General features: G+C 38.3%; 1 protein-coding gene across 1 annotated transcript in view; it reads left to right on the forward strand.

The window, feature by feature from the left end:
• LOC139752259 (protein ECT2-like) overlaps window positions 1-26196 on the forward strand; it is a 73603-nt gene that overhangs the window by 39502 nt on the left and 7905 nt on the right. Inside the window, exons 14-19 of the mRNA XM_071668291.1 lie at window positions 4368-4528; window positions 6107-6226; window positions 10477-10624; window positions 13231-13376; window positions 19160-19248; window positions 25449-25605. Coding sequence (XP_071524392.1) covers window positions 4368-4528; window positions 6107-6226; window positions 10477-10624; window positions 13231-13376; window positions 19160-19248; window positions 25449-25605 — 821 coding nt within the window. The remainder of the gene's footprint in view (window positions 1-4367; window positions 4529-6106; window positions 6227-10476; window positions 10625-13230; window positions 13377-19159; window positions 19249-25448; window positions 25606-26196) is intronic.

Genomic DNA, 26196 nt, shown 5'->3' on the forward strand with positions numbered 1-26196 from the left:
AACCATTTCAAAATGCCCTCTTCTCCTCTCTCAACCACACTCTTTTTATTACCACACATCTCTCTTACCCTTTCATTACTTACTCGATCAAACCACCTCACACCACATATTGTCCTCAAACATCTCAGTTCCAGCACATCTACCCTCCTCCGCACAACTCTATCTATAGCCCACGCCTTGCAACCATATAACATTGTTGGAACCACTATTCCTTCAAACATACCCGTTTTTGCTTTCCAAGATAACGTTCTTGACTTCCACACATTCTTCAACGCTCCCAGAACTTTTGCCCCCTCCCCCACCCTATGATTCACTTCCGCTTCCATGGTTCCATCTGCTATCTACATGTATATATGAAGTCTGTTCCCTCCAGGAACTCCCAGCAGTATGTTGAATCTTGACCAGCCTCCAAGCCACCACACACAGACACAGTACTCACAAAGGGAATGGGAAATATCTCACATGCTCTTTAAACAATGATATATGTCTATCTATATATTTGTCTATCTACATCTCTAATGCCTGTTCCCAACTGGAACTCATTATAGTCTACATACCTAGTTAACTCTAATGCCACGTCTTAGCCTTTAGTGCCTCACCCTTAACAGGCCACTGGTAGAAGGCACCACTAACACTGTTTGCAGAGGCTCCTACATAATGTTCCTAGTGACTACTTCTACCTAATGCTCCTGCCTAGTGTTCCTGCCTACTGCTTCTATCAATGTTTTTACCTAATACTCCTGCCTAAATATTCCTTTCTAGTACTTCTGTCTGCTGCTCCTTGACATTTTGCTATAAGGCAGGGCTAGTGCATAATGGTCACTGCAGGAAAATATAGTTATGAAGAATGAGCTGCACGAGTTTATGAATTAAGTGTCAAATGTTATATATGACAAGGAGAGATTGTATGTTTGTGAACAGAATACCATAAGTCCATGTGTGGGTGAGACCAAGGGAGTGCTACTTGACATCCACTGAAGTGCAGGTTCACTATGAAGCTGTCACTAAAACCCTCTCTGTACCCAGGCGGGTATTACTGGTAACATACCTCCCTAGTCATTAGCTGCCTACCAATTATTGCCTTTATTCAAATTTAATGTAAATAATTTAATGAATGAATGGATCTTTTGTGAATTTTTGAAGGTTATAACAATATATTCATACTTGGCTTGTGTACTTTTTCATAAGATGTTTGTCATTCATTCATTGGAGTTGAAATTCATGGCTTGATATAACTTATCAGATCTTATATACCATCTATCTGCTTTATGGATATTATTTTCTTACCCTGTATTTGGTATGATTTACCCCTTTTGTCTCTTCCTTAATTATATTTCTTTCATTAGGCTTAGCATTAGATTTTATGTTTGTATCATTTTTGTCCTTCCATTCCTAGTTTTTATGTTGGTAATCTTCTTTCTCTATTTTAACTCATCTTTTTTAGGCTTGTTAGTTTCTGATTAGTCTGTTTTGTTGTTATACCTCCAAACTCTTTACCTTCATTCCAGTTTGATCACTTGTTATATCATGGCTTGATATAACTTATCAGATCTTATATACCATCTATCTGCCTTACAGATATTATTTTCTTACCCTGTATTTGGTATGATTTACCCCTTTTGTCTCTTCCTTGATTATATTTATTTCATTAGGCTTAGCATTAGATTTTGTGTTTGTATCATTTTTGTCCTTCCATTCCTAGTTTTTATGTTGGTAATCTTCTTTCTATATTTTGACTCATCTTTTTTAGGCTTGTTAGTTTCTTATTAGTCTGTTTTGTTGTTATACCTCCAAACTCTTTACCTTCATTCCAGTTTGATCACTTGTTTCAGCATTGCATGTCCTGCCATTTTCATGATATATACAAGAAGTTACTGGATTTTGGCATACGGCTTGTGTTTCCAGTTACCATATAGGGAAGGTAACTGTGGTATGCTTTCTAAGTGGTTAGTCATGGGCAGTTGTGTTTTGTATAAAGGAAGAGATTTCTTTGTAGCATATGTTGTTCAAAATTGATCTTATAGATTTTTTGTTTCACCTTTCTCTTCTTAGCAAGATGGCATAGGAACAGACCTCTGAGCTCTAGAAAAGATATCCATTTTTGAATATTTATTGCATGGTGATACATCCATAATTCTACAAAGATTTTTTTGGATACTTGAGTATTTACAAACTGCATATCCAGTTTGTTTGTATAACAGAGAACTGAAATTCTTTGAAGTTTGGATATCAAAAATTTCGTATAGCTAAGTCACTAAGCAGTTATTTGTGAACCAAGCTGTGAAAAGAAAGAAATAAAATTGGGCTGACCAGAATCATTCAGAGATCACTTCAAAAACAGGCAAAACACTTTGGTTGTAGAGAAATTCGGTATTCAGACTATGCAAAATGATGTTTGATAGGTTTGAACAAATATGTCATGCAAATGAAAATTGGCTCCTTTTGTAGTCACAGGACTTTTGAGTTTGGTTTTTATATTTATCTCGGTTTTAAGACTGTCAAAGCAGTCTTGCAGAAATAAGATTTGAAAGCTTCTCGAGTATTTGTATTTAGTAATCCTAAGATTTCACGTGGATTTTGATAGCATAAGTCCACATTAAAGGTTTGTTCGTTGGTAGATTATTGATTTAGTTTTTTTCATTTTTATAAGTTTAATGGCATTATTTTTGTATGTGCACAGAACTGTATGTTTTACCTAACATATTTTATTATTGATTACACTGGTCAACAAAATTAAACTTTTTTTCTCATTAAAGATGCAATTTAACTTTTCTAGGCCTATTTCTGATGCAGATTACGAATCTCTAGTCCGTTTCAGCACACATCTCATTTTCTTTTTATGGATACATACTTTTTCAATTCAACTGCAGCTACATGATGCATGGGTGAAGGTAGCATGATAGTATTTATACAAGTTTAAAGTTTTTAATGCAGAAATTCAGTTTCCCGAGATAGAAGGTATACAAAGAAGATACTATCCAGAAGGACAGGCTAAAAATGTTGAGCTTTTACCTTCTGTGATGCTCTTCACAAGCTAAAGGTGCTGAAGTTTGGACCTTCTATAACATCTATAACATCCAGCAGTAAACTGCAAGTGTTCCTTCATTCCAGAAACTCAGGTATCATTGCTCCATCATGCTGATGTCCCTATGGAAGCACTCTTCTTGTTTATCAGACACTGCTCCAAGGCTCTCCACAAAAACGTCCAAATGTGAATGGAAGAAATGAACCTTGAGCGACATCTTATGTCCCATAGCAGCTTAGGATTTCATAAGTCTTTTCGTGTTGCCTTGAAAACCTGGAGATCTAATGTTTACCAAGAAATTTTCACGTAGTCATCCAAAAGAGTTCCAGGACTCCTGCTCCAAGTTATCAAGATGTGTGCTTAAATTGAGGTCTTTCAGGAGCTCCTTTATCTGCAGACCAATGAAGATGCCTTCTTTCAACTTGGCCTCAGTGATCTTTGGAAATTTTCCCACCACATACTTGAATCCTTTCAAGTTTCTTATGGCTTGTGTTTTCACAAGTTGCTTCATGAGACCAAGCTTGTTGATTAACTAAAGGCTTATCTTGGACACTTGAAATTCCTGGCCAACCCGACTCCATATAATACCTGGAAGTTGCTCGACTATCCCAGAGTCGTAAAAAATTTCATGACTCCTGACAGCATTCCCATCAGCATGCTGATTGCTTTCAAGTCCCCACATATTTTCCAGGTGTAATTTTCATATTTTATGGCATCTAGGAGTGCCTGCAAGTTCTCATGCTACACTCATGTGCATGAATGCCCTACAAGAATGAAGGGTTTCTTGTTCCCATTTTGGAGCAGCACCACTTTCAGACTTCTCTTAGATAAGTCGATGAACAAATGCCATTGAGAGGGATCATGCTCTTGGGATAAGCAGTGGAATAATGCATCACTGTTGTTGCAAAAACAGAGTGGCCCACCCATGGAAAAATGCGAAGTAAGAGTCTGACACCTTTTCCTGGAATATGTTATGTGAGCAGCCTTCTTAGGCAGACATTTTTCTTTTAGACGAGGTGCTAAAAGTTCAACTTTATCTTTAGGCAGTGCCAAATCTTAGACCGAATCATTTAGCTCTCCTTGAGACGTGATACAAGAAAAATGATTGTTTTTCCGAAATCAGCATCCAAAACTACATTGTTTACAATCTTTGACACCACAAGCTATGTGTGATGAAAATTAGTTGTTGACCAGTGTTATAAGATATAAGCATTTGTTATTTAGCTATTGTTCGTATAACAGACAAAGTCATGATGGTCATAGATAGATACACAGACTACTATTTTCTCTGCTAAAGCATGTGTGGAATGAGACTTTAACCTGTTTTTTATTTTTTTAACAGACATCCTAAAACACACTGAGAAAACTTCTCAAGACCACACAGCTTTAGAACAAGCCCTGGATAAAATCAAATCTGTAATGACCTTCATCAATGATGACAAGCGGAAGACTGAGGCTAAACTGAAATTATTTGAAATACATAATGACATAGAGATGTGCCCTGTAAGTCTTTGATTCAGTATAGAAATGTCTTTTAGTCCAGCTCATTCATTTTAATATCATTATGTGTAAATGATACCTTCCACTTTATTTACAACTACTTTATCCACATCTGCACTATTATTTTTCCTACTCATCCATCTCCTCATGTCATTAGGGGTGGAAGTAGGGGGCTGGAAACCTTCCTGTTTTGTATTATATTTCTACATACAGAAACTGAAGGTGCCAAGGTTATGTCCCTGGAGGCCCTGGCTGGATTTTTAATGTGCTTCATTGTAACTTGGATGAGAAGAGAGAAATACCTACTGTGTCTAATGAAACAGACTTAGATGAAACTTAGTCGAAGGGAAGTGGGGATCAAGTCCAGGTTGCTTGGACGGCAAGAATGAAGGAGGGGATGATGGCATTTTTTGATTAAGGAAGAGCTGTAGAACTAAGTTGAAAAGTTTGAGGAAGTGAGACCAACATTATTGGGGGTTAGAATGAAATTTGACAACAGGAGATGGGATGACTTAGTTAATGGAATGAAGGTGAAAGGAGTCCTTTTTATAAGGAGCTAAGGGGATGCTTTGAAAGGTTTGATGCAAGGGTGATGTGCCAGTTGGGGTTACAGGTATATTTTGTGGCATAGGGTCACACATGTGAATGAAGATTAGGAAGAGCTTTTTAAGATGTGCACTGAAGGAGGGATGTTGGTGGGGAATACTTGGCTTAAAAGAGTTATCTTCACAAGTATACATTGATGTGTGGGGTTTGGGATCAACAAACATAATTGATTTGTGTACTTTTGGACTACTGTGGTGTAGTGGTTAGCGTTCCTGAGTGTGATGCATTCATGGGCTGCCCAGGGTTGACTGCATGGGTTCAAAGCCAGGTTGTGGTTGTCAGTCCACAGTCAACCCAGCTGTTCAGTCACTCCAAGAGGTTGGTCATTAAGATGGGTACCTGACTCAGGTAAGGTTATATATATTTATGGTATTAATGGGATGGCCTTGATTTGGGCCTCAGTTTTCCTTGCTTGTCTCAGCTTGAAAAAAAGAATATGAAGATGATGATGGATGTGAGTATGCTGTGGAGGGCAGCAGGTGGAATGCTTGATTATTTCTTTCTGGAGGTGAATATGAAATTTTGTAGTGGAAAAAGAGAGGAAATAAGTTTTGCAAACTAAGTGATTAAAGATATAGATCATGAAAAGGGTCTATTTCCAGAGATATCAAGAGAGATTTAGTGAAGAGTAGCGTAGGGTGAAAGTAGATAAAACAAGAGTGGAAGGTATGTAGGAAAGCAGTGGTTACATGTGCAGATGAAGTGTAAGACATTTGAAAGGTGGGGTGTGGACATTTGAGAATGGGTGGAATGAGAAAGTTTATTAACTAGTAAGATAGAAAGAAGGTGTTTGGATGATATCTGCAGGAAAGGAGTGCAAGTGTTTGAGAGGATTACAAGAGAAAGTGACAGTAGATCAAGTGAAAAATGAAACCACTGACACGCATTAAGATATGGGGTGGGAAAGCGTTGATGAACTTTGATAAGAATATGTTCAAATTTCAGTTGCTTATTTGAATTTTGGATTATTTTCAGCCAAATCTGGTAGCATCTCATCGTATGTACATGAGTAAGGTGGATGTGACTGAGCTGAGTGACAGCTGCAGTGGTCGAGGTGATACTCTTACCCTGTTCCTATTCAATGACGTACTAGAAGTAAGTGATGGTGACTTCATTTTTTTTTTATAGTTTGTTACTGCTCGTTCCCTCAGAGGCCCAGTCCTCTGTTCTTAACGCTACCTCGCTAATGCGGGAAATGGCGTATAGTATGAAAGAAAGAAAGTTACTGCTCATGACTCATAGATAGATGAAATCTTCAGTTTTTGCTCTCGTTTGCTTTACGAATTGAAAGACCTTATCCAAAACTGTCCACTGTTTCTGTTTATATTGTAAAGCAGTTTTATATACATTTCTCCAAGATTTCAGTCTATTGAATAGGATGTGCTCTTTGAATTGTTGCTTCCAACCTTGTCATTTCCATGTTCCATCATAATTTTTGAAAATAACTTTTGTAATATGTAAACTTTCTTCATGTTTGAATTTTTGAGTAGATTGTGTGGTATCTATTATGAATTGATAAGTAAAGTGGCTGACTATATTTGCCATGGAGTTTTAGAGAATTATCTGTAGGTTTTATTTTCTTTTATGGTGTCATTTTGCCAACAAGTAGTAATTTTCACAGCTTAATGTTAAGATATGGGTTCATGGCTTTAGGTTACCTTTCAGGTTGTTGGAATCGTTATGTAAAATCTCTATACAGGGAATAATGATGGTCAAATTCTTACTGACATTATTTTGTCAGTTTAACAAAGCATGCGGATTAAACTGTTTTGCAGTTTTGACTTATTTCACTATTTAGTGGCATCAGCTGTTTTCATACTTTTTGTAATAATTTGGAAGACACTGATGTTTTTCAAGGGATAAAAGTTTCAGCCATGGATGGTTTGTGATAATGTGATGAAATAAGGTGCGACCACTTTTTTCATATCAGAACTTTATACAAAAGATCCTCATGGGAGATGCAAATTTGAACTTAATTTGTTTCATTTCTTTTTGAGTTACATCATCTCTTGCACCAGCTTAGTTTGGGGTATTTCTTGTTGCAGAGTGACTGGCTTGTTACATAAATTGCAGAGTATGTCTGTTAATCTTATTAGGATTTTGAGATTAGACTGAAGTTTCCCTGTTGTATGATAAGACAAACTCTTTGCTACAGACTCCTTTAAGTAATTGAATGTCAGTACTAGTACCTTTGTGAGTGCATTACCATCTTATACTTTTGAAGGTAAATGTATATCCTATACGTAGAAAATATTTGGATCCAAGGATGAATCTGGACTCATTTTCTGATAAGAATCCCAAGTTCTGTCACAACTTTCAGCAGCATGTTATTGTATTCAACTGTATATTGATTTTGACCTTCCTGTAGAATTATTAGGTATTGTGGGCTTGGAATCCTGTATGCAAATGTGATTGATATCTGTTGGGTGCAGGTACCCTGTACCTTTAAAAGATTTAATACTCGAATTTTTTTCTTGACTAAGTACATACATGTGATATCCCTTGTTAGGAGAGGATCCCACCCCCCCTTTTTTCTTTCTTCTGGCCTCACAACATGGGATTTGTTCCTCCCCCTTTTTTTTGTGTGTGTAAGCCATTATACTTAAGGACAGAAAAGTTTACTAAGAAAACATACCATTACTAGTAATACAGTATTTCCAAATGGACTTTACTTGAGTACTGAAGTGTGGTAAACTGATAACTAAATGTTGCTAAAATAATGCCTGAACAAAATAAGTGATAGTTACATTATGTTAATTTATCACAGTTTATGTTCATATTTAATTGGAGGATAAAGTGAACCATTGGGTGGGTGAAGGAGCAAAGGTTCTGTGTGTAGTGAGGAATGTAAGGAAAAAGAGGTCATTGTCTTTAAGGGCAAAATTTAGCATGTTTGACATTGTATGGGCATGAGTTGTGGGTCCTGTACACAAAAGAACAGAGAGAATAGCTTTGCTGGAAATGAAATCCATGGTAACAGTATGTGATGTGAGGAGGGTTGATTTTTAAGGGAATGGAAGTGAAAGAGAAAGATGTGGTAGTAAACTTAAATGGTTTGAACATATGGAGGGGACAAATGAAGAGAGACTGGCTAAGAGGATATTTGTCCATGTGTTAGAAGGATAGGGAAAGGCCAAGGTAGAGATTAAAGGATGGAGTAAAAGGTTTTTAGTTCCAGAGGCCTGAACTTGCTGGACATACAATATTGTGAATTGGAGTGATGTGGTACACTGGGGGTGATGTGTTGTCAGTGGGCTGAAATGGCATATGAAACGGTCAGGAGAAATCTTGAAAAGGTTTTTTGGGTTTGAATTTGGATATGGGATCCTAGTTTTGGTGCATTTTGCATTAGAGCTAGAGAGTGGATGTGAACAAAATAAGGTTGTTTTTCGTCTGCTCCTAGCACTACCTCACTACATGGGAATTAGTGTACTAGTATCAAAGTAAATGTTCAAGGATTTTAGATTTTGCTTACTAGACTTCCTTCCTGTAGTTTTCCTGCTCATCACTGTTCTCAGATGTATAAATTTCTCTCCAGTCATTCCATTGTGGTAGTTGCTCATGGAGCAACATTTCCCTCTTACCATGTCACCAGTGGTGTCCTTTAGGATACTTTTTCATTGCCTACCATCTTTTTTTTTTCTTTTTGGCCATAAACAATCACCAGACAACCCACTAGCTGCCTCTCTTTTGCACTCTTATCAGTTAGTATGTAATCCACTAATCCCCTCTTCCCATCAAACACTCACCTCTCAAGTTAATATTAATTATCCATCCCTTGCAGCCCAATTTTATTTTTGCCCACATTACTCTGCAGTTCACTTCCCTATACTCTCACACATTACCACAACTGCTTAATCATTAATGCTGCTTCTTCCTTAGCTCTTGCCCACACACCAACCTCTGACTTTGTCCTGAAGACATTCCCAAACCATTCTTCACATTTACCCAATAGCTTTATTTCACTCAGAGCCAGAAAATCCAGGCTCCTTTCTTTAAACATACTGGTAAGGGTGAAGATTAGTAGGGCTCTTCAGAAAAGAGGAAACAATATGAGTGAGAAGAGGTGGTGAAACTAAGGGAGCTTGGAAAAGAGACTTGTGTTAGGAAATACCAAAAGAGATTATGAGTAGAATGGCAGAAGGTGAGAGTAAACTGAGCAAGGGGATTGGGTGAGGAATGGGAGATATAAAGGGAAGCACTGCTGCATGTACAAGAGAATTGTGTGGCATGCAGAAAGTGGGAGGTGGGCAGGTGGAAAAGGGTGGCGAGTGGTTGGATGATGAAGTAAAGTTGCCAATGAAAAAGAAAGGAGAGGTGTATGTGCAGTAATTACAGAGGAGTGCAAATGTTTGGAAGAGGTACAAGAAGTGGCAGGAGATCAAGAGTAAGATGTAGAGGTTGAAAAAGAGTACAAATGAAAGTTGTGTTGAGAGATTATCAGTAAACCTCCGAGAAATTAAGATGTTCTGGAAGGAGATTGATAGTGTGAGAAAAACGAGAGAACAAATAAAGATATCAGTGAAAGGGTCAAAAGGGGAAGTGGCCATAGGTAGCAATGAGGTGAGAAGGAGATGGAGTAATTATTTTGATCATGCAGTGGGAGATGTAGGGTAATTGTACTGGGGAGTAATGCTAAGTGAGAGAGACATGAAAAGTGTCTTGGTGAGGGGGAGAGAGGTTTTGAAAGTCATGTGGCAAGGCATCAGGAGTGGATGGTATTGCAGCTGTTTCTTAAGAAAGGGAGTGACAGTGTTGTTTAGTTAGGAATTTCAGTCTATATATATGGCTCATTGTGAGGTGCCTGGGATTGTTGGAATGCACCAATTGAATAATTATTTCCTCGCTCTAAATCTCCAACCTGGACTAATGTGAGGAAGGCTGGAGCCACCTGATTGTGACAGAAGTTAGGTTAACAACATTTTGTATAATCTCTCTACCTATTGTTTTGAATTATGATCTGTAGTAATTTGAATTGTGGACAGTATTATTCATTGTTGCTGTCTCAAACAAAGGATCATATCAGCTGATATAGGGTTCACAAAACTGTCATGTTAACTAATTTATCCAGGATTCACATGTGCCTGTGTGTCACATTAACAGAATGTATAGCAGTGTTTTAGCAGTGACTGGAATGTCTGAAACAGATTCTTTGTGAGTTGCAATTTTAGCAATTGAAGATTTCTAACTGAGTTTGATTAAATCATGTAACATTTCATTTTCTGTTTTTTATTTTTTTTTCTTATGAACATACTGATATGGATTGACATATTTTAGTACTTGATTATGGTTTGAAAACTTATGGAGTGCTATGATTTTTCAAGCTAATAAAGTTGTATTTACAGATATGCAAGAAGAAAAGTAAATATAATAGTATAAAAAGTCCAGGCAGAGCCAACCTGCATTCTCTTAAATCTATCAAGACATACAAACACCTTGAGATGATGAACTTAGCTCATATCAAGAGAATTGTTGATATTCGAGAAACTGAAGGTTAGTTTATGAGAAACATTAGTTTTTAAAACACCTGCATAGTGGATGGAATTATTCCCTGGTCAAGTTAAGGCTAAAGTCTTTATTTGCTTATGTGTTAAAAGTACTTTTCTTCAGTATTTTGAGGGACTGCTTAATATGTTATACAGCAGGGGTGATGGATTTGATATGTTTGGGCTGACCTGACATGCAGAGTGTGAGAGTCAAGGCAAATGACATGGTGTAAAGAAAAAAGATATCAAAAGCTTTGCATTGGATGAAGTATAGCAGAAGTAAATGAAAGTGCATCTCTCTCTCTCTCTCTCTCTCTCTCTCTCTCTCTCTCTCTCTCTCTCTCTCTCTCTCTCTCTCTCTCTCCTCTCTCTCTCCTCTCTCTCTCTCTCTCTCTCTCTCTCTCTCTCTCTCTCTCTCTCTCTCTCTCTCTCTCTCTCTCTCTCTCTCTCTCTCTCTCTTATACTACAGAAGTATAAGATTATGAGTATACCTGGTAAGATGTATATGAGAGGTGTGAGCTTGAAGGTGGTTGCATTCACCTAGTATGTGATTGGTGATAAATACAGGTTGTGGGCCCAGTGTTTGCCTTTATTTTTTTTTTCTTTTTTAGAAAAACTTGGAGAAAGGGAGTTACTGTAATTGTATGTGGTATATATTTTTCTTCATAAAGTGTAACAGGGATGACAGAGGAGCAGTTTGGAAGGTGCTTCAAATATATAGAGTGAATTGAAGATTACTAAATGTGGTGAAGAATCTTCAGTAGAGAAAGGCATGTTTGTGAATAAGAAGAGAGGAGGGTTAGTGACTTCTGTTGAAGCAGGATTTGCATCTAGGATGTTTGGTGTTATCTTGGTTGTTTAATCTATAGTTTGAAAAGTGAATGTGCATAAATGCAGTGGTCTAAATAAGAGTCAGGTCCACAATATGCTGGGTTTAGTAGGTGTAGCAGTTGGCATTCCTGACTCACACATTCATGGGCTGCCTAGGGTCAAGCACATAGGTTCGAATCTTGGTTATGGCAGTCAGTCCAGTCGACCCAGCTGTTCATCCACCCCTAGAGGTTGGTCAATAAAATGGGTACCTTGCTCAGGCTAGGGTGTATATATGAAAGGGTAAGAGAGATGTATGGTAATGTAATGAGTGTGGTTGAGAGAGCAGAAGAGGGTGTATTGAAATGGTTTGGTCACATGGAGAGAATGAGAGAGGAAAGATTGATAAAGAGGATATATGTATCAGGTAGAGGAATGAGGAGAAGTGGGAGACTAAATTGGAGGTGGAAGGATGGAGTGAAAAAGATATTGAGCGATCGGGGCCTGAACATACAGGAGGGTGAAAGGCGTACAAGTAACAGTGAATTGGAATGATGTGATATACTGGGGTCGACTTGCTGTCAGTGGATTGAACCAGGGCATGTGAAGCGTCTTGAGTAAACCATGGAAAGTTTTATGGGGCCTGGAGTTGGAAAGGGAGCTGTGGTTTCAGTGCATTACACATGACAGCTAGAGACTGAGTGTGAACGAATGTCGTCTATGTTGTCTTTTCCTAGTGCTACGTTGCACGTGCGGGGGGAGAGGGGTGTCATTTCATGTGTGGCGGGGTAGCTACAGGAATGGATGAAGGCAGCAAGTATGAATATGTACTTGTGTATGTATGTATATGTATGTATATGTTGAAATGTGTAGGTATGTATATGTGCATGTGTGGGCGTTTATGTATATACGTGTGTATGTAGGTGGGTTGGGCCATTCTTTCATCTGTTTCCTTGCGCTACCTTGCTGACACGGGAGACAGCGACTAAGTATAATAATGATAGAAAAATATGTGTGTGTGTCTATATGAGTAGATGGGTCTTTCTTCATTTGTTTCCTGGTGCTACCTCGCTGACATACTAGAACAGAGGGCTACAACCCTCTTTAATTTGGTTACGTGAGGTCAGCAAGAAGAACAGCTTACAAAAATATGTAATATGCAGCTCACAGGCTTGAGAAGGTGACCAAGTTTGGATAAACAAGAAACAGAGATAAGCAAAAGAGGTAAAGACTCTGGAGAAGGGCGAGGTATTTTGATGGAATTTTACTATGGTATTATAATAATATGTCTGCTTTTTAGTTGTCCTTTTTTGATATGCCACATTTGATACTGAAAAAAGACAGGGTTATATTTGATTTTTTGAACACCCTCATATTGTACAAGTTCAATTTTTATGTATACTTTAATGTACAATTTAGTTCTGCATTTATGTTTACCTTTATTGTGTTTAAATCTTTTAAAGTATTTTTTGACATATTATGCATAATTACCTCTTTTGAAAATTGTGGTCAGTCACTGATTACTAGCTAGTAAAGAGGCCAGCTAGTTGATAAAGGTTGGGGATCCTACCTCTTGACCTGCCTTTCTTTCCAGGACACTTGCCTTTACTTCCCATACTTTGTAAAAAAGAACTTTTTTATACTGTCTTGTGGGAAGAACAATTAGGTCTTTAATAGAAAGAAATGTTGTTGTTCTCATTTTCGTGAATTGTGAAAAAAACAAAGAATTGGTGTATTTGAGTAATTCAGCTTTAGCCCATGTGTGAATTTTTGTTGACCCAGTTTGCTATGGTTTTCCAACAGACTGCCATAATGTTTTTGCCCTGATTGTACGTAGTAACCAGGAGCGTCTCCTAACATTTACCCTGCTACCAGATGATATCAACAAGTCAAGCTTTCTTAAGAACTTATGTCGAACTGTTTTGAACATTGTTTGTAGAAATGATGAGGTAAGTGTGTTGATATTGTGAATATTTTGTAGGTCAAGTCATCCTGAATTCATCCATATTAGATTGAAACTTTTTTATCTTTTCACTGGAATCTAAATGAATTCCAGTACTCGATGTATAGGTTTCAGAATATATTTTGCATGTGATACTTTATTTTTTAGGTATGTGGTATTCTTTACTCCTTTGGTATGTAGTATGAATTATGTGTCCAGATGAGTAGAAATGCTACCATTATATTTTACTTTTAGTTTGCCGTGAATGAATGTTGGGGTAGCTGGCATTATCACAGGATGATTCCTTTATGTTTTAGTATAATCACTGTGAATAAGTGTAGGCCTTGATACCCAGTTCAAATTCAAGTAGAAGAGCAGCTTTTCTCCATTCTCCTTTGATGGTTGTTTTGTTGCTTTGATAATTAAACCATGTGGTAAGGTGCTTCACATTCCGAACCAACATTGTTTTTAAGGGATTGTTATTTCTTTTTCCCTTCTTGCCTTTCTCTTGCCTCACTCCTACTCTGTTTTACCCTTTCTTTGATAGTCTTTGTTTCTGCTTTACTCTCAGTTTTCTTAGTTATGATAGGTAGTAAACAACTTCATGTACATGATAAGAAAACCAGCTGGTTAAATTCTTCAGCATAGATTTTAAGTTTTGCCATTTGACCTGAACCTTAGAACTGTAGGAATTGGTCAGGCAGGAACATTCAGAGTAGATTATTAATATACCATCTTATGAATGTGAGTAGATATGTTCCTAGTATGGAAGATTATTGGATATATAAGTAGCGTGTTTCCCTTTGTTACATAATGACTGTAATAAAGAAGAATGCATGTGTCCCTTTGTTACATTATGATTTCATAAGAAAGAAGTGCAATTTGAGTAAGAAATATATTTTTGGAATCAGATACCCTTGAAAATTTAGTGCTGCAATGAAAGGATTTGTCCTCCGTGTCACATTTGCATCTTTCTTGTACTGACTCCATTGTGAGACCAAAGAGGAGTTAGGTGGTTCTTCAGGTCTACCAGAAAATGGTATTTAGCAGAAAGTGGATGAACCAGCATGTGCCAACCATTTGCATAATTTGGAAGACTATAAGATATTAATTTATCCCTATGACCCCTTGTCATATTATAATTTTGACGATAACTAGTGTGAATAAGAATTAGAGTTTTGGCTTCACTGATCCATATAAGTACAGTAATAAAAGGATTTGCCTTGTCTTTCATCTTAGGATTTTTTTTTTCACTGACACCTGTGTGAGACCAGTGATGAGTTAGATAACAGTTCAAATATGCAGCATTATGGGACTTGCCAAAATAGAAATTGATGAACCCACATGTACCAACAAAACTACACTACTATTATCTATTGCTAAATGGCTTGTGTCTAGTTGGTTGCCACTGTCATCTACAGTTAGTGCACACTATTGAATGGACCTTTCAATGTCAGACCATCTGTTAGAATTAGAAATTTTAGATGCACTGAGAAAATTGTTTATGGTCAAAAAAATATTCAGTGAGTATACCAGAGGAATGCTGTAGGATCAAATGCAATAGCAGAGTTTTGTGTTGCAAATGGAGATGTTGGTTTCTAGCTATCTGTCAATCGGTATCTCTGATGCCCTTTCCAGCTGGAACTCCCTTTAAGGGGTGGTCGTGGTAACAGTCTCCGTAACTAAAGAACTATAGTGCTGCCTTGCCTTTAGTGCCTCACCCTTAACAGGCCACTGGCAGAGGGCAAGTCTAGTGGAGTGTTTGCAGAGGCTCCTACCTAATGTTCCCTATGACTACTTATATCTAATGCACCTACTGTCTACTTCTACCTAATTTTTCTACCTGATGCTTCCACCTAAATGTTCCTGCCTACTACTTCTATCTATTGCTCCTACCACTGTGCCGAAAGGCAGGGCTAGCTCATAGTGCTCACCACTGGAAAATCTAGAGTTATGAAGAATGAGCTGTGTGAGTTAAGTGTTGTCAGGTGTTACATATGACAAGGAGAGGTTGTATGTTTGTGGAGAATGCCAGTAATCCACATGTTAGTGAGGCAGAAAGAGAAGACAGTTACCTAGGTCAGAGGAGTGCAACTAAAGTGCTGGCTCACTAAGCAGATTTCAATATCCCTCCCAATACCCAGGCAGGTAGTACTGGTAACATATCTCCCTGGTTGTGTGTGCAGAGTGAGAATTTAAGAAGGCCCTATTTAAGTGAAAAAGTTCATGTTTCACTTAGACACACTGAGGATGTGCAAAGGAGAGATGCTTAGATGTAAATGTGCTAAGAAGGGCAGCTATTGTGATACATGATCACTCCTTGGTGGAGGTAAGGGTATAAGTTTGTACTGTCTCTAGGAAACGAGGAAGTGATGGTGATGGTGGACAAAAAGATGGTGGTGAAAGTGAGTTGGGAAAAGAGTCAGTATCTGGAAAGCTTGGATAAAGAAAGGCAAAAGGTAAAAGTAAATGAAACTAGGGCATTAGGCAAAGAATGGGAGGCATTTAAGGAAGCTGTGCTCAAAATACATGGCTTGTTGAAGGTGAGGTGTAGTCAGTTGAGAAAGTGTTGTGAGCAGGGGGACAAGAAAGTTAAGTTGTTTGTGAAAGAGAAAAGATAGGTTTGTGGATATTACCTGCAAGAAAGGAGTTTGAGTGATTGAGAGACATACAAGAGGAAGCAGCAGGAAGATGAGGAAGGTGCACAGGCTGAAAAAGAGCTTAGATAAGAGATGAGGTGAGAGTACTGACAAAATCAAGGAGAATAAGAAAATGTATTAAGGGGTGAATAGTGTAAGGAGAATAAAAGAATAGATAGGGACGTAAGTGAGGGAAGCTGATGGGGAAGTGGTAACAGATGGAGAAGAGGTAAAGGGGAGATGGAGAGAGTATTAAGAAGGACTGTTGAATGTGTTAGATGGCAAATGTTGGGTGCTTGGGACATGGAGGTATGCAGAGTGAGAGAATCATGGTTGGTGAAAAGAGAAGAGGTAGTGACAGCCTTGCAGAGGCTGAATTGTGGCAAAGTGGATGTTTTTCAAGAAGGGTAGTTATGTTGTTGATTGGCTTATTAGGACTCAGTATATGCATGGCTCAAGGCAAGGTGACTGAGGATAGGTGGAATCCATGTATAGTGCCACAGCCACAAAAAAGACAAAAGCGAATGTCTGTTGAGCACACTTGATAAGTTGTATGGAATAGGTATTTGAAATAGTTTTGGCAAATGCAGATTGTCAGATTAGGTTGGAACACTGGCTTCCGGAGTAGTAGAGGATGGTTGACCAAGATTTTTGTTTGAAGACATTGTTTTAGAAATACTTAGAGAAAGCATTGGATTTGTATGTGCCAGGGATCCAGAGAAAGTTCATGATAATGTTAATAGAGGTGCTTTAAGAAAGATGTTTTGAATATATGGTGTGGAAAGAAGGGTACTTGAAGCAGTTAAGTTTTTATCATGAGTGTGCAAGTAGGAAGAGAGGAAAGTGGTTCTAGGTGACTGTAGGTCTTCCTCAAGGTTAGGTTATGCTTCCACTGTTGTTTAATCTCTGCGGATGGAAAGATGAAGGAGATGAAAGTGAGGGTCTTTGAGGTAGGGGCATATATGCTGTCAGTTGGGGGTTGAAGGGATTGGGAGTTAGTCATTTGCTGTTTACAGATGACTCGGCTCTGGTGGCAAGCTCGAATGAGAAATTGCAGAAACTGTTGTATGAGTTTGGGAGAGAATGAGTGAAAGGAGGAAGTTGAGAGTTCATGTAAATATAGATAAGATAGTGAGGTTTAAGAGGGGAGTGAGACAGTTTGGTTTGAGTATGAGTTTGAATGGAGAGGGCCTGGTAAAAGTGGGGTGTTATAGATACATAGGAATGGACATCGCACAGGTTGGAACAATAGAAGTCAAAGTGAACCATGGGGTGGGTGAGGGAGCAAAGATCCCGAGTGCATTGCATAGTATGTGGAAAGAGAAGTCACTGTCTGTGAAGATGAAATTGAGTGTGTTTGATGGTATAGTAGTCCTGATGGTGCTGTTCGGATGCAAGTTATGGACCCAAAATGCAGAAGTACAAAACGGGTGGATGTAATTACCTATTTTGTACTATATTACTTGTTTGTACTTTATGAGAAGGGAGTTTTACACTCATAGGACCCTTTTGAACATTCTCAGTTATCTAGCTATCTGTTTCTCTGATGCTCATTCCCTCTTGGAACTCCCATCAAGGGGTGGCCATTGAAAAAGTCTCCACTTATACCTGTCCATACATGTCTCCTTTCGCATACACCATTCCATGCATTCTTCCTCTGTTTCTCTCCCTCATATTCCTCCATCCCGTTTGCTTATGTCACAGGTGGTTTTCCACTCACACCAACCCCTTTGATTGTATTATCATACACTCCTTGTAAACACCCAGTCTTGCATTCTTTCCACTTGCCCAAACCACCTCAAAATATTTTGTTTCACCCATTCTACCACTCTACAATTCATTCCCATTGCATTTCTTGCCATACCACATCTCTTGTACACCCTTTTATTTCTTCATTCCAACCAGTCACACCACATGCTTTTCTCAAATAGCTCATTTCCACAGCTTGGATTCTTGACCCCTGTACCTCATTCCATGCCCATGTTTCAGTTGCATAGGTCAGGGTTGGGAGGACTATGCTGTCCTTTAATCCTCTGTTATTTTCTGTACTTACACCTCTACCTTTCATAATTCTATTAAGGGACCCTGTACTGCTCTCTTCCTTATCTCTCCTTCCATATCATCATGCTTACCCAAGACAGCTCACAGATACTTAAATTCCCTCACTTCCTCCAGTCTTTATCCCCCCATATCCACAGCACAATTTCGTACACTTTCTTCTTTCTCTCTATATGGTTTTGGAGTTAGGCAACTTAAAGTTCTGTATGCTTTCTGCATTAACAGTGTCTTCATTCCTTTTAGTCCATTCAATCACTTCTTAGCCTTATACTATAAAGGAATTTCTTCTCATCTTTTTTAACAAGTTTCATGTTGTGCCCTTTTATTGATCTGTCCCTACTTCTCCCAAAGAACTGTTCACTGTCAGTATCATCAGTCTGTTTTAGAAACTTAAAGGTTTTGATCGGATCACCCCTAACTTTTCTCTCTTCCATTGTAGGCAAATTTAAAGCTTCTGGTCCTTCATTGTAACTCTGCTTTTAAACATGGTACCATCAGGTACCATGGGAGACAGGTAGTATCCTTATTTATTGTGAGATGGGACTCTGGTGATAGGTTAGGGACAGTGTTGACTCTCAAGTCTTCCTCACACAAAGATTCCTGCTACTTATTTCCTTATAGATGATCATAATGAGACTTTCTTTCACAATGACCCATTCTCATTGCTTTACATATACTTAGTTAGACTTCTCCAACCATGTGATATACCATCAGTGGAGTTTCTCATGGTCCCGTGTAAAGTTATATGAAAAATTGGAGATGGGTGCATCAGTTTTGCCATATTTTATACCTGGTACCCAGAAAAGGTGCATGGCTTCATCTACCCAATGTAAATGGGAACAGGATTAATGATAAGAGAGTAAGGGAAAGTGCAGAATAAAATAATTAAAGTTCGGTGTAATGTACCTTGATGCATTTTTCATCTTTTCTCAAACAGTTTAAAGCTAAGCTTTTATAGTCTTGCACACTATTAAGATCATATTTTTGAATATGCAAACAAAGGCATGCAGTGTCATGAAATTTAAACTTTTCCTAAATTTGGTGTACTCTTGAATAAGTTATTTTAACTTTTCATATTCTTAATTCATTTCAGGAAAATTTCCTTGTCTCCATGGACCCACACCACCTGGACATTGAGACTAGTGATGTTAGCCTTACCAACGCACTTAGTAAAGCTCTCAGGTATTTGGAATTGAGTTCAGTATTATTTTGGAAAGAGAAATCTGTACGTATACATTGAAAGTTGAAGTAATTGTAAAGAATTACAGAAATGTAAGTACCATCAATGTAGTAGTCAAAGGGTTTAGGATGGGATTTCATCTGTTATATTATTGTGGTTTTGATATTTATGGATGGGGATTAAAGAAGGGAGTAAGGTGGGGTAATTTTTTTGTAGTAGTAGCTTGCTTTGGAGAAATGAATGGTTATTGCTGTAACTGCTTTATGCATATGATGCTCTATTATTAGCAAAATCAGAGTAAGATGTAGATAAATTAGTAGGCTGCCTTGATGACATACAGTATTTTGGGGGATGATACTGAAAATGAGTGCAAATAAAAGTAAGACATTCTATACAACAGTTTGTATAGTGCAGAACTGAAAGTTGTAGGTAACTATGAATATCTTGGTATATTTTTTTTTATATTTTGCTTTGTCGCTGTCTCCCACGTTTGCGAGGTAGCGCAAGGAAACAGACGAAAGAAATGGCCCAACCCACCCCCATACACATGTATATACACACACGTCCACACACGCAAATATACATACCTATACATCTCAATGTACACATATATATACACACACAGACACATACATATATACCCATGCACACAATTCACACTGTCTGCCTTTTTCCCATCGCCACCGCGCCACACATGGAATACCATCCCCCTCCCCCCCTCATGTGTGCGGGGTAGCGCTAGGAAAAGACAACAAAGGCCTCATTCATTCACACTCAGTCTCTAGCTGTCATGCAATAATGCCCAAAACCATTGCTCCCTTTCCACATCCAGGCCCCACACAGCTTTCCATGGTTTACCCCAGATGCTTCACATGCCCTGATTCAATCCACTGACAGCACGTCAACCCCGGTATACCACATCGATCCAATTCACTCTATTCCTTGCCCGCCTCTCACCCTCCTGCATGTTCAGGCCCCGATCACTCAAAATCTTCTTCACTCCATCTTTCCACCTCCAATATCTTGGTACAAGGTTCAATAAGGATGGTAGTAAGAAAGCTGAGGCTGTGAGTAGAGTCAATAAAGGGAGGAAAATTGGGGATAAACTGAAATATCCAGTGAGTAGAAGAAATTTGAGGATGGTGTATGCATAGAGCTTACATGAAGGAGTACTTCTCCCATTTCTTATTTATGGATGTCAAACTTAAGTCCATATTGGTAAAAAAAATAAAAGCAATAGAGATAAGGTACCTTGCAAAATTTAGGCAGAATTAGGTGGATATAGAGAGAATGATAGATTAAGGAGTACTTCTCCCATTTCTTATTTATGGATGTCAAAGTTAAGTCCATGTAGGTAGAAAATAAAAGCAATAGTGATAAGGTAGCTTGCAAAATATAGGTAGAATTAGGTGGATAGAGAGAATGATAGATTAATTGCTTTTAATTCTCTCTTAACAAGTTTGGTTGATTACCTTGCAACATAACAGTATTCAGTTTTTTTTTTTTCATTTGTATATATTAAACAGTTCCATGGAGAGTTTTCTCTTTTGATTGAAATTTTAATCATCATTACTACTCATATGTTACTTGATGCAGTAGCACCATCTTCTCAATATGCTCTCCGAATTCTAATTTCTTGAGCATGATGAATCCTAGATCTTTAACATTTGTGTCACATCCTATCAGTTTTTCTTTTGCACCTCTGTATTCTCAATGGTAGTGTATTATTCCATGACACATGCTCAAATTTGTATTCATTAAACTCTCTCAGGTTCGTTTTTGCCTTTTTGCAGATTGTATATAAGTCTTTTTGCATATCTGTGGTCATTATCTTTGTACATTCTAGTGTCATCATCAAAGTCCTAGAGTATTCTTATACTCCTCTGTAGATGTGTGATATCATTAAAGAAAATTAAGGCTTTTCCATGTGTTGCTCCTGATAGAATACCCTCATCAGACATGGGTTCATTTGATAATACTTTAAATTGTATGTTGGTCAAAAACCCTTTGATCCAGCTACTTTGAATTTTATGTGAATCAAATCTCAGTGACTAATCATCCAAGATTACCATTAGTATTGCCTTGTTACTTTGTTACTTTCACTTGTAAGATTTTTTTTTTTTTTTTTTTTTTTTTTTTTTTTTTTTAATACCTTAGAGAAGTGAGAATTGTGTCATTCTCTTCCTCTTGTTATAAACCATGGGGATAATAATCAAGATATAGATATTAATGAAGAAGATGCGTGGAAATTCTCAGTAAAACTGAAGTACTATATTAGATAGAGATTAGTCTTACATAAATGAGGTACATGTACTCAAATATCCATCACTTGTCATTAACTACAGCGCTCAATAACTGACACCAAGTACAGGTTTAAGAGCTGACACACTGATAAGTCTAACATATGAATGATAAGACTTACATTTGGATAAGCTGACTTGCAACACATAATCACTGAGATTACCCCTTATGAGCCAAGAGCACTACAGCAGTTCTCTTCCAGCTGACTTTTCGTGTAAACTAAAGGCATGGCTTGTGGCTCCATCATTTATGCTGCTATGGTAGGGATAGGCAAGAAGGATAGTAAGGAGCAGGGAACCATGACAAAGAGGAGGGATGGGAGGATAGAAGGAGAGGAGGTGGTATTCTGGTTCCTATGGTACAAGACAAGGAAGAGAGATTTAGCTGACCAAAGCCAGGTGTCAAACCAGCAGAGAGGTCATGGTGGACTACCAGCTTACAGTTGGGTTTGCATGCTTTTCTATCTTTTATTTATTTTGCTTTGTCACTGTCTTCCGCGTTGGCGAGGTAGCGCAAGGAAACAGACGAAAGAAATGGCCCAACCCACCCACATACACATGTATATACAAACACGTCCACACACGCAAATATACATACCTATACATCTCAAGGTATACATATATATATACACACACAGACATATACATATATACACATGTACATGATTCATACTGTCTGCCTTTATTCATTCCCATCGCCACCCCGCCACACATGAAATAACAACCCCCCCCCTTCCAAATGTGCGCGAGGTAGTGCTAGGAAAAGACAACTAAGGCCACATTCGTTCACACTCAGTCTCTAGCTGTCATGTAATAATGCACAGAAACCACAGCTCCCTTTGCACATCCAGGCCCCACAGAACTTTCCATGGTTTACTCCAGACGCTTCACATGCCCTGGTTCAATCCATTAACAGCACATCGACCCTGGTATACCACATCGTTCCAGTTCACTCTATTCTTTGCATGCCTTTCACCTCCTGCATGTTCAGGCCCCAATCACTGAAAATCTTTTTCACTCCATCTTTCCACCTCCAATTTGGTCTCCCACTTCTCCTCATTCCCTCCACCTCTGACACATATATCCTCTTTGTCAATCTTTCCACACTCATTCCCTCCATGTGACCAAACCATTTCAAAACACCCTCTTCTGCTCTCTCAACCACACTTTTTTTAGTACCACACATCACTCTTACCCTATTATTACTTACTCGATCAAACCACCTCACACCACATATTGTCCTCAGACATCTCATTTCCTGCACATCCACCCTCCTGTGCACAACTCTATCCATAGCCCATGCCTCGCAACCATATAACATTGTTGGAACCACTATTCCTTCTAACATACCCATTTTTGCTTTCCAAGATAATGTTCTCGACTTCCACACATTCTTCAACGCTCCCAGAACTTTCACCCCCTCCCCCACCCTATGATTCACTTCCGCTTCCATGGTTCCATCCGCTGCCAAATCCACTCCCAGATATCTAAAACACTTCACTTCCTCCAGCTTTTCTTCATTCAAACATACCTCCCAATTGACTTTTCTATCTATCTCTGACACTTGTTCCCTTCAGGAACTCCCTCAAAGAGCTAACCTTGGCCAAAGGCTAAGAAGTGGCACTGGACTTCACCAGTTATTGAAAATAACTGGTGAAGTCCAGTGCCACTTCTTAGCCTTTAGTGCCTCACCCTTAACAGGCCGCTAGCAGAGGGCAGTTTTAGTGCAGTGTTTCCAGAGGCTCCTACCTAATGTTCTGAACAACTATTACTACCTAATGGTCTTACCTAATGCTCCTATTTGTTATTTCTGCATCCTTTATACATGTACAAATCCATGTTGCCCTTCATTTCTGTATTTTTTCTTGATCAGATGTTTTAGTATGTATTTTTTACTATAGGTATTACATATGCCATTTTGTAGATGTCTTCTGCTTTGCATTCGTCCAGATTTTGCCTCAAAAGTAAAGTAACGTAATTGATTTTAATACTGCTGCTTATGTCTTCTTTAGGAAGATGGATGGAATTACATCCAGACCAACAGCTAACTTTTCTCAGAGCTAATCAGTTGCTTTCTTTATTTTTTATCTGATATCTCATTATCTCTGATTGCATTATGTTGGATAAAGAGTTCATAATCTAGTTTCTCATTGCTGATTTGTACTGTTCAGTTATTATTGTGTATCTATCCAGTTTTTTTTTCTTGTCTAAACTTTTCATTCTTTGCCTCGTTATTGCTAACCAGTATATCTATTTTCATTCCTGTATCGTCCAATTTCCAGGTAGAATATAATCATATTGAGGTCTTCTTTCACACTTTCCTATCCTCATTACCTCACATTTGGTTGGGTTCAGTTTCATTATGTATCAAGCTTTAAGCTGCAGAAACCTGTAAAAGGGGTTCTGGGTTTATATAATTGAATGGAATTGATACACCCCCAATGCCTCTTTCTAGTAACCCTTTCGGTGTATTTGATTTCTTTGGCATACTCTTAGTGTGTAAAAAGTGACAGTATCTTTATTGTTGTGAATAGATGTACAAGAAAATAGAAGTTAACATTGTTTTTCTTATAGATTAAGACCTAACTTCTCCCAGTATAGGAAAAACCTATAGATTTACTGGAGTGGCCAGTCATAAGTAGGGGCAGCAGGGCCCAAGTGAAGACATTTGACCATCCAGTGTTGTCACTGGTGGGTTTCAATGGCTTTTAGGTAGCTTCAGTGACTCATGTTTGTTTAGGTTGCCATCCTTGGCTAGCCAGTGGAGTCTACAGAGCATACTGAATTCATGTTGTGGCGGAAAATTATGCTTATAGCTTGACACCAGTAGCATCTTGCTACTTGGGACATTGATGCAAATAGCACTAAAAGTGCTAAGCAACCAGGGTGGCACCACCTGTCCTTAATGCATGCCTTGCTCTCTCTCAATGAAAGTTCTTCTTCATTTAGAAATTTTCCATTTACCCCATATATTTGGAGTATCTTTCACGTAGCCTCCCTTTTTTGACCGTCTTAATATTACTGTGGGTCTATGAATGCCACATACAATCCATTTGCTTTCTTCAAGTATTCCTCCCCATTCTTCAAAGCGCACACGTGGTCCACACACTACCTCACTTAAAGCCAATTTGTTCTTCCTCAGTAAAGTGTTCTCTGATTTCCACCACCACCTCATTCACCACTTTTCTACACACCCTCCTAAATGCACTGAATAGACTTATGCCTCATTAATTCAAACATTCACTTTTGTCTCCTTAATTTTATGTAAGTGTGCTGTAAATGCATTCCTTTAATTCACAGACACCTACTCTTTGACCATACAAACATCAGATAATCCTGATTCCCTAGTAAACAGCAATGTCATCCTCTTGAGAAATCCATTTGTCTAACCCCATATATTCATTCAGAGCACTTCTGGTGCTTTGACTTACTTCATATTACTCAAAACTTTCACTGCATCCTCTGTATGTCTTGACTTTCTCACTGTATGTAACACTTTGTCCCAAACTCTACATCTGCCACTGTCATTGAACACATTCAACAGTCTTTTAGAATATTCACTTCATCTTTTTTCTTATTTTGTAGTTACCACTTTCCATACTGTCACCTACATTTCTTCTCTTTCCACTTCTATCCTAAATATTTTCATAATTGTATGTACAAGAGTTCAAGATAAAGCTGCAGGAATTAAGAGTAAGGTACAAAAGATGAAAAAGAAGGATGAGAGTGAGGTGAGGTGAGAAGTAGAGTACATGAAGATAACTAACAAGATGGAAAAATTTTCCTTTAAGAATTAATTTGCCTGTATTGATCTAACTGGTATTGGATATTATTAAGAAATATACAATATTGCTTGTATTTTCTAAGAAAAATTTACTGCTATTGCACAATCCACATTTCAGATTTGCTAGTCGGACAGGTAGGAAAGTCAGTCGGGCCTTCAGTTTCAACAAATCACCTAGTAAGCTGAAAAGAGCTGTATCCACAGTAATGAGTCCTTTTGGTACACTTCCTCAACAGTCATCGTTGCGAGGAGCAACAAGTGTAAACAATCTGGCTGTGAGTATTTACTATCTTTGAAGAAAAGAGTTGTGCTAGACTGTGATGCTTATGGTAAAGGGTAATGGTGACTCATTTTTCTCTTCTATGCTGTTTGTTCCATGAGTGTGAGAGACATTATGTTGGATATTTTGAGGATGATTAAGTTAAGGGGTCTCCCAACCTTCAGTATTTCCAGTGAGGAAGCACAGGCCATCTTCACTTATTGCTAAACATTACTGATTCTTTTTTCTTCATGTTAGCTGAGATAGCACAGGCAGCTGAAGCCCTTCTCATGAACACGATAAATTTATTATTATTATTTGTATTGATCGCTGTCTACCACGTCAGGGAGGTAGCACCAGGAAGCAGACAAAGAAAGACTCATCCACTCATATACATACATGCCCATACATATACATATACATATCAACATATAAACATATACATACTGTCTCTAGCTGTCATTTGTAATGCACTGAAACCACAACTCCCTTATCCACATCCAGGCCCTGCAGACCTTTCCATGGTTTACCCTGAGACATTTCACATACCCTGGTTCAGTCCATTGACAGTACATTGACCCCAGTATACCACATTGTTCCAATTCAC

Source organism: Panulirus ornatus, chromosome 12 (genome assembly GCF_036320965.1).
Source record: "Panulirus ornatus isolate Po-2019 chromosome 12, ASM3632096v1, whole genome shotgun sequence".
Taxonomy (NCBI): Eukaryota; Metazoa; Arthropoda; class Malacostraca; order Decapoda; family Palinuridae; genus Panulirus; species Panulirus ornatus.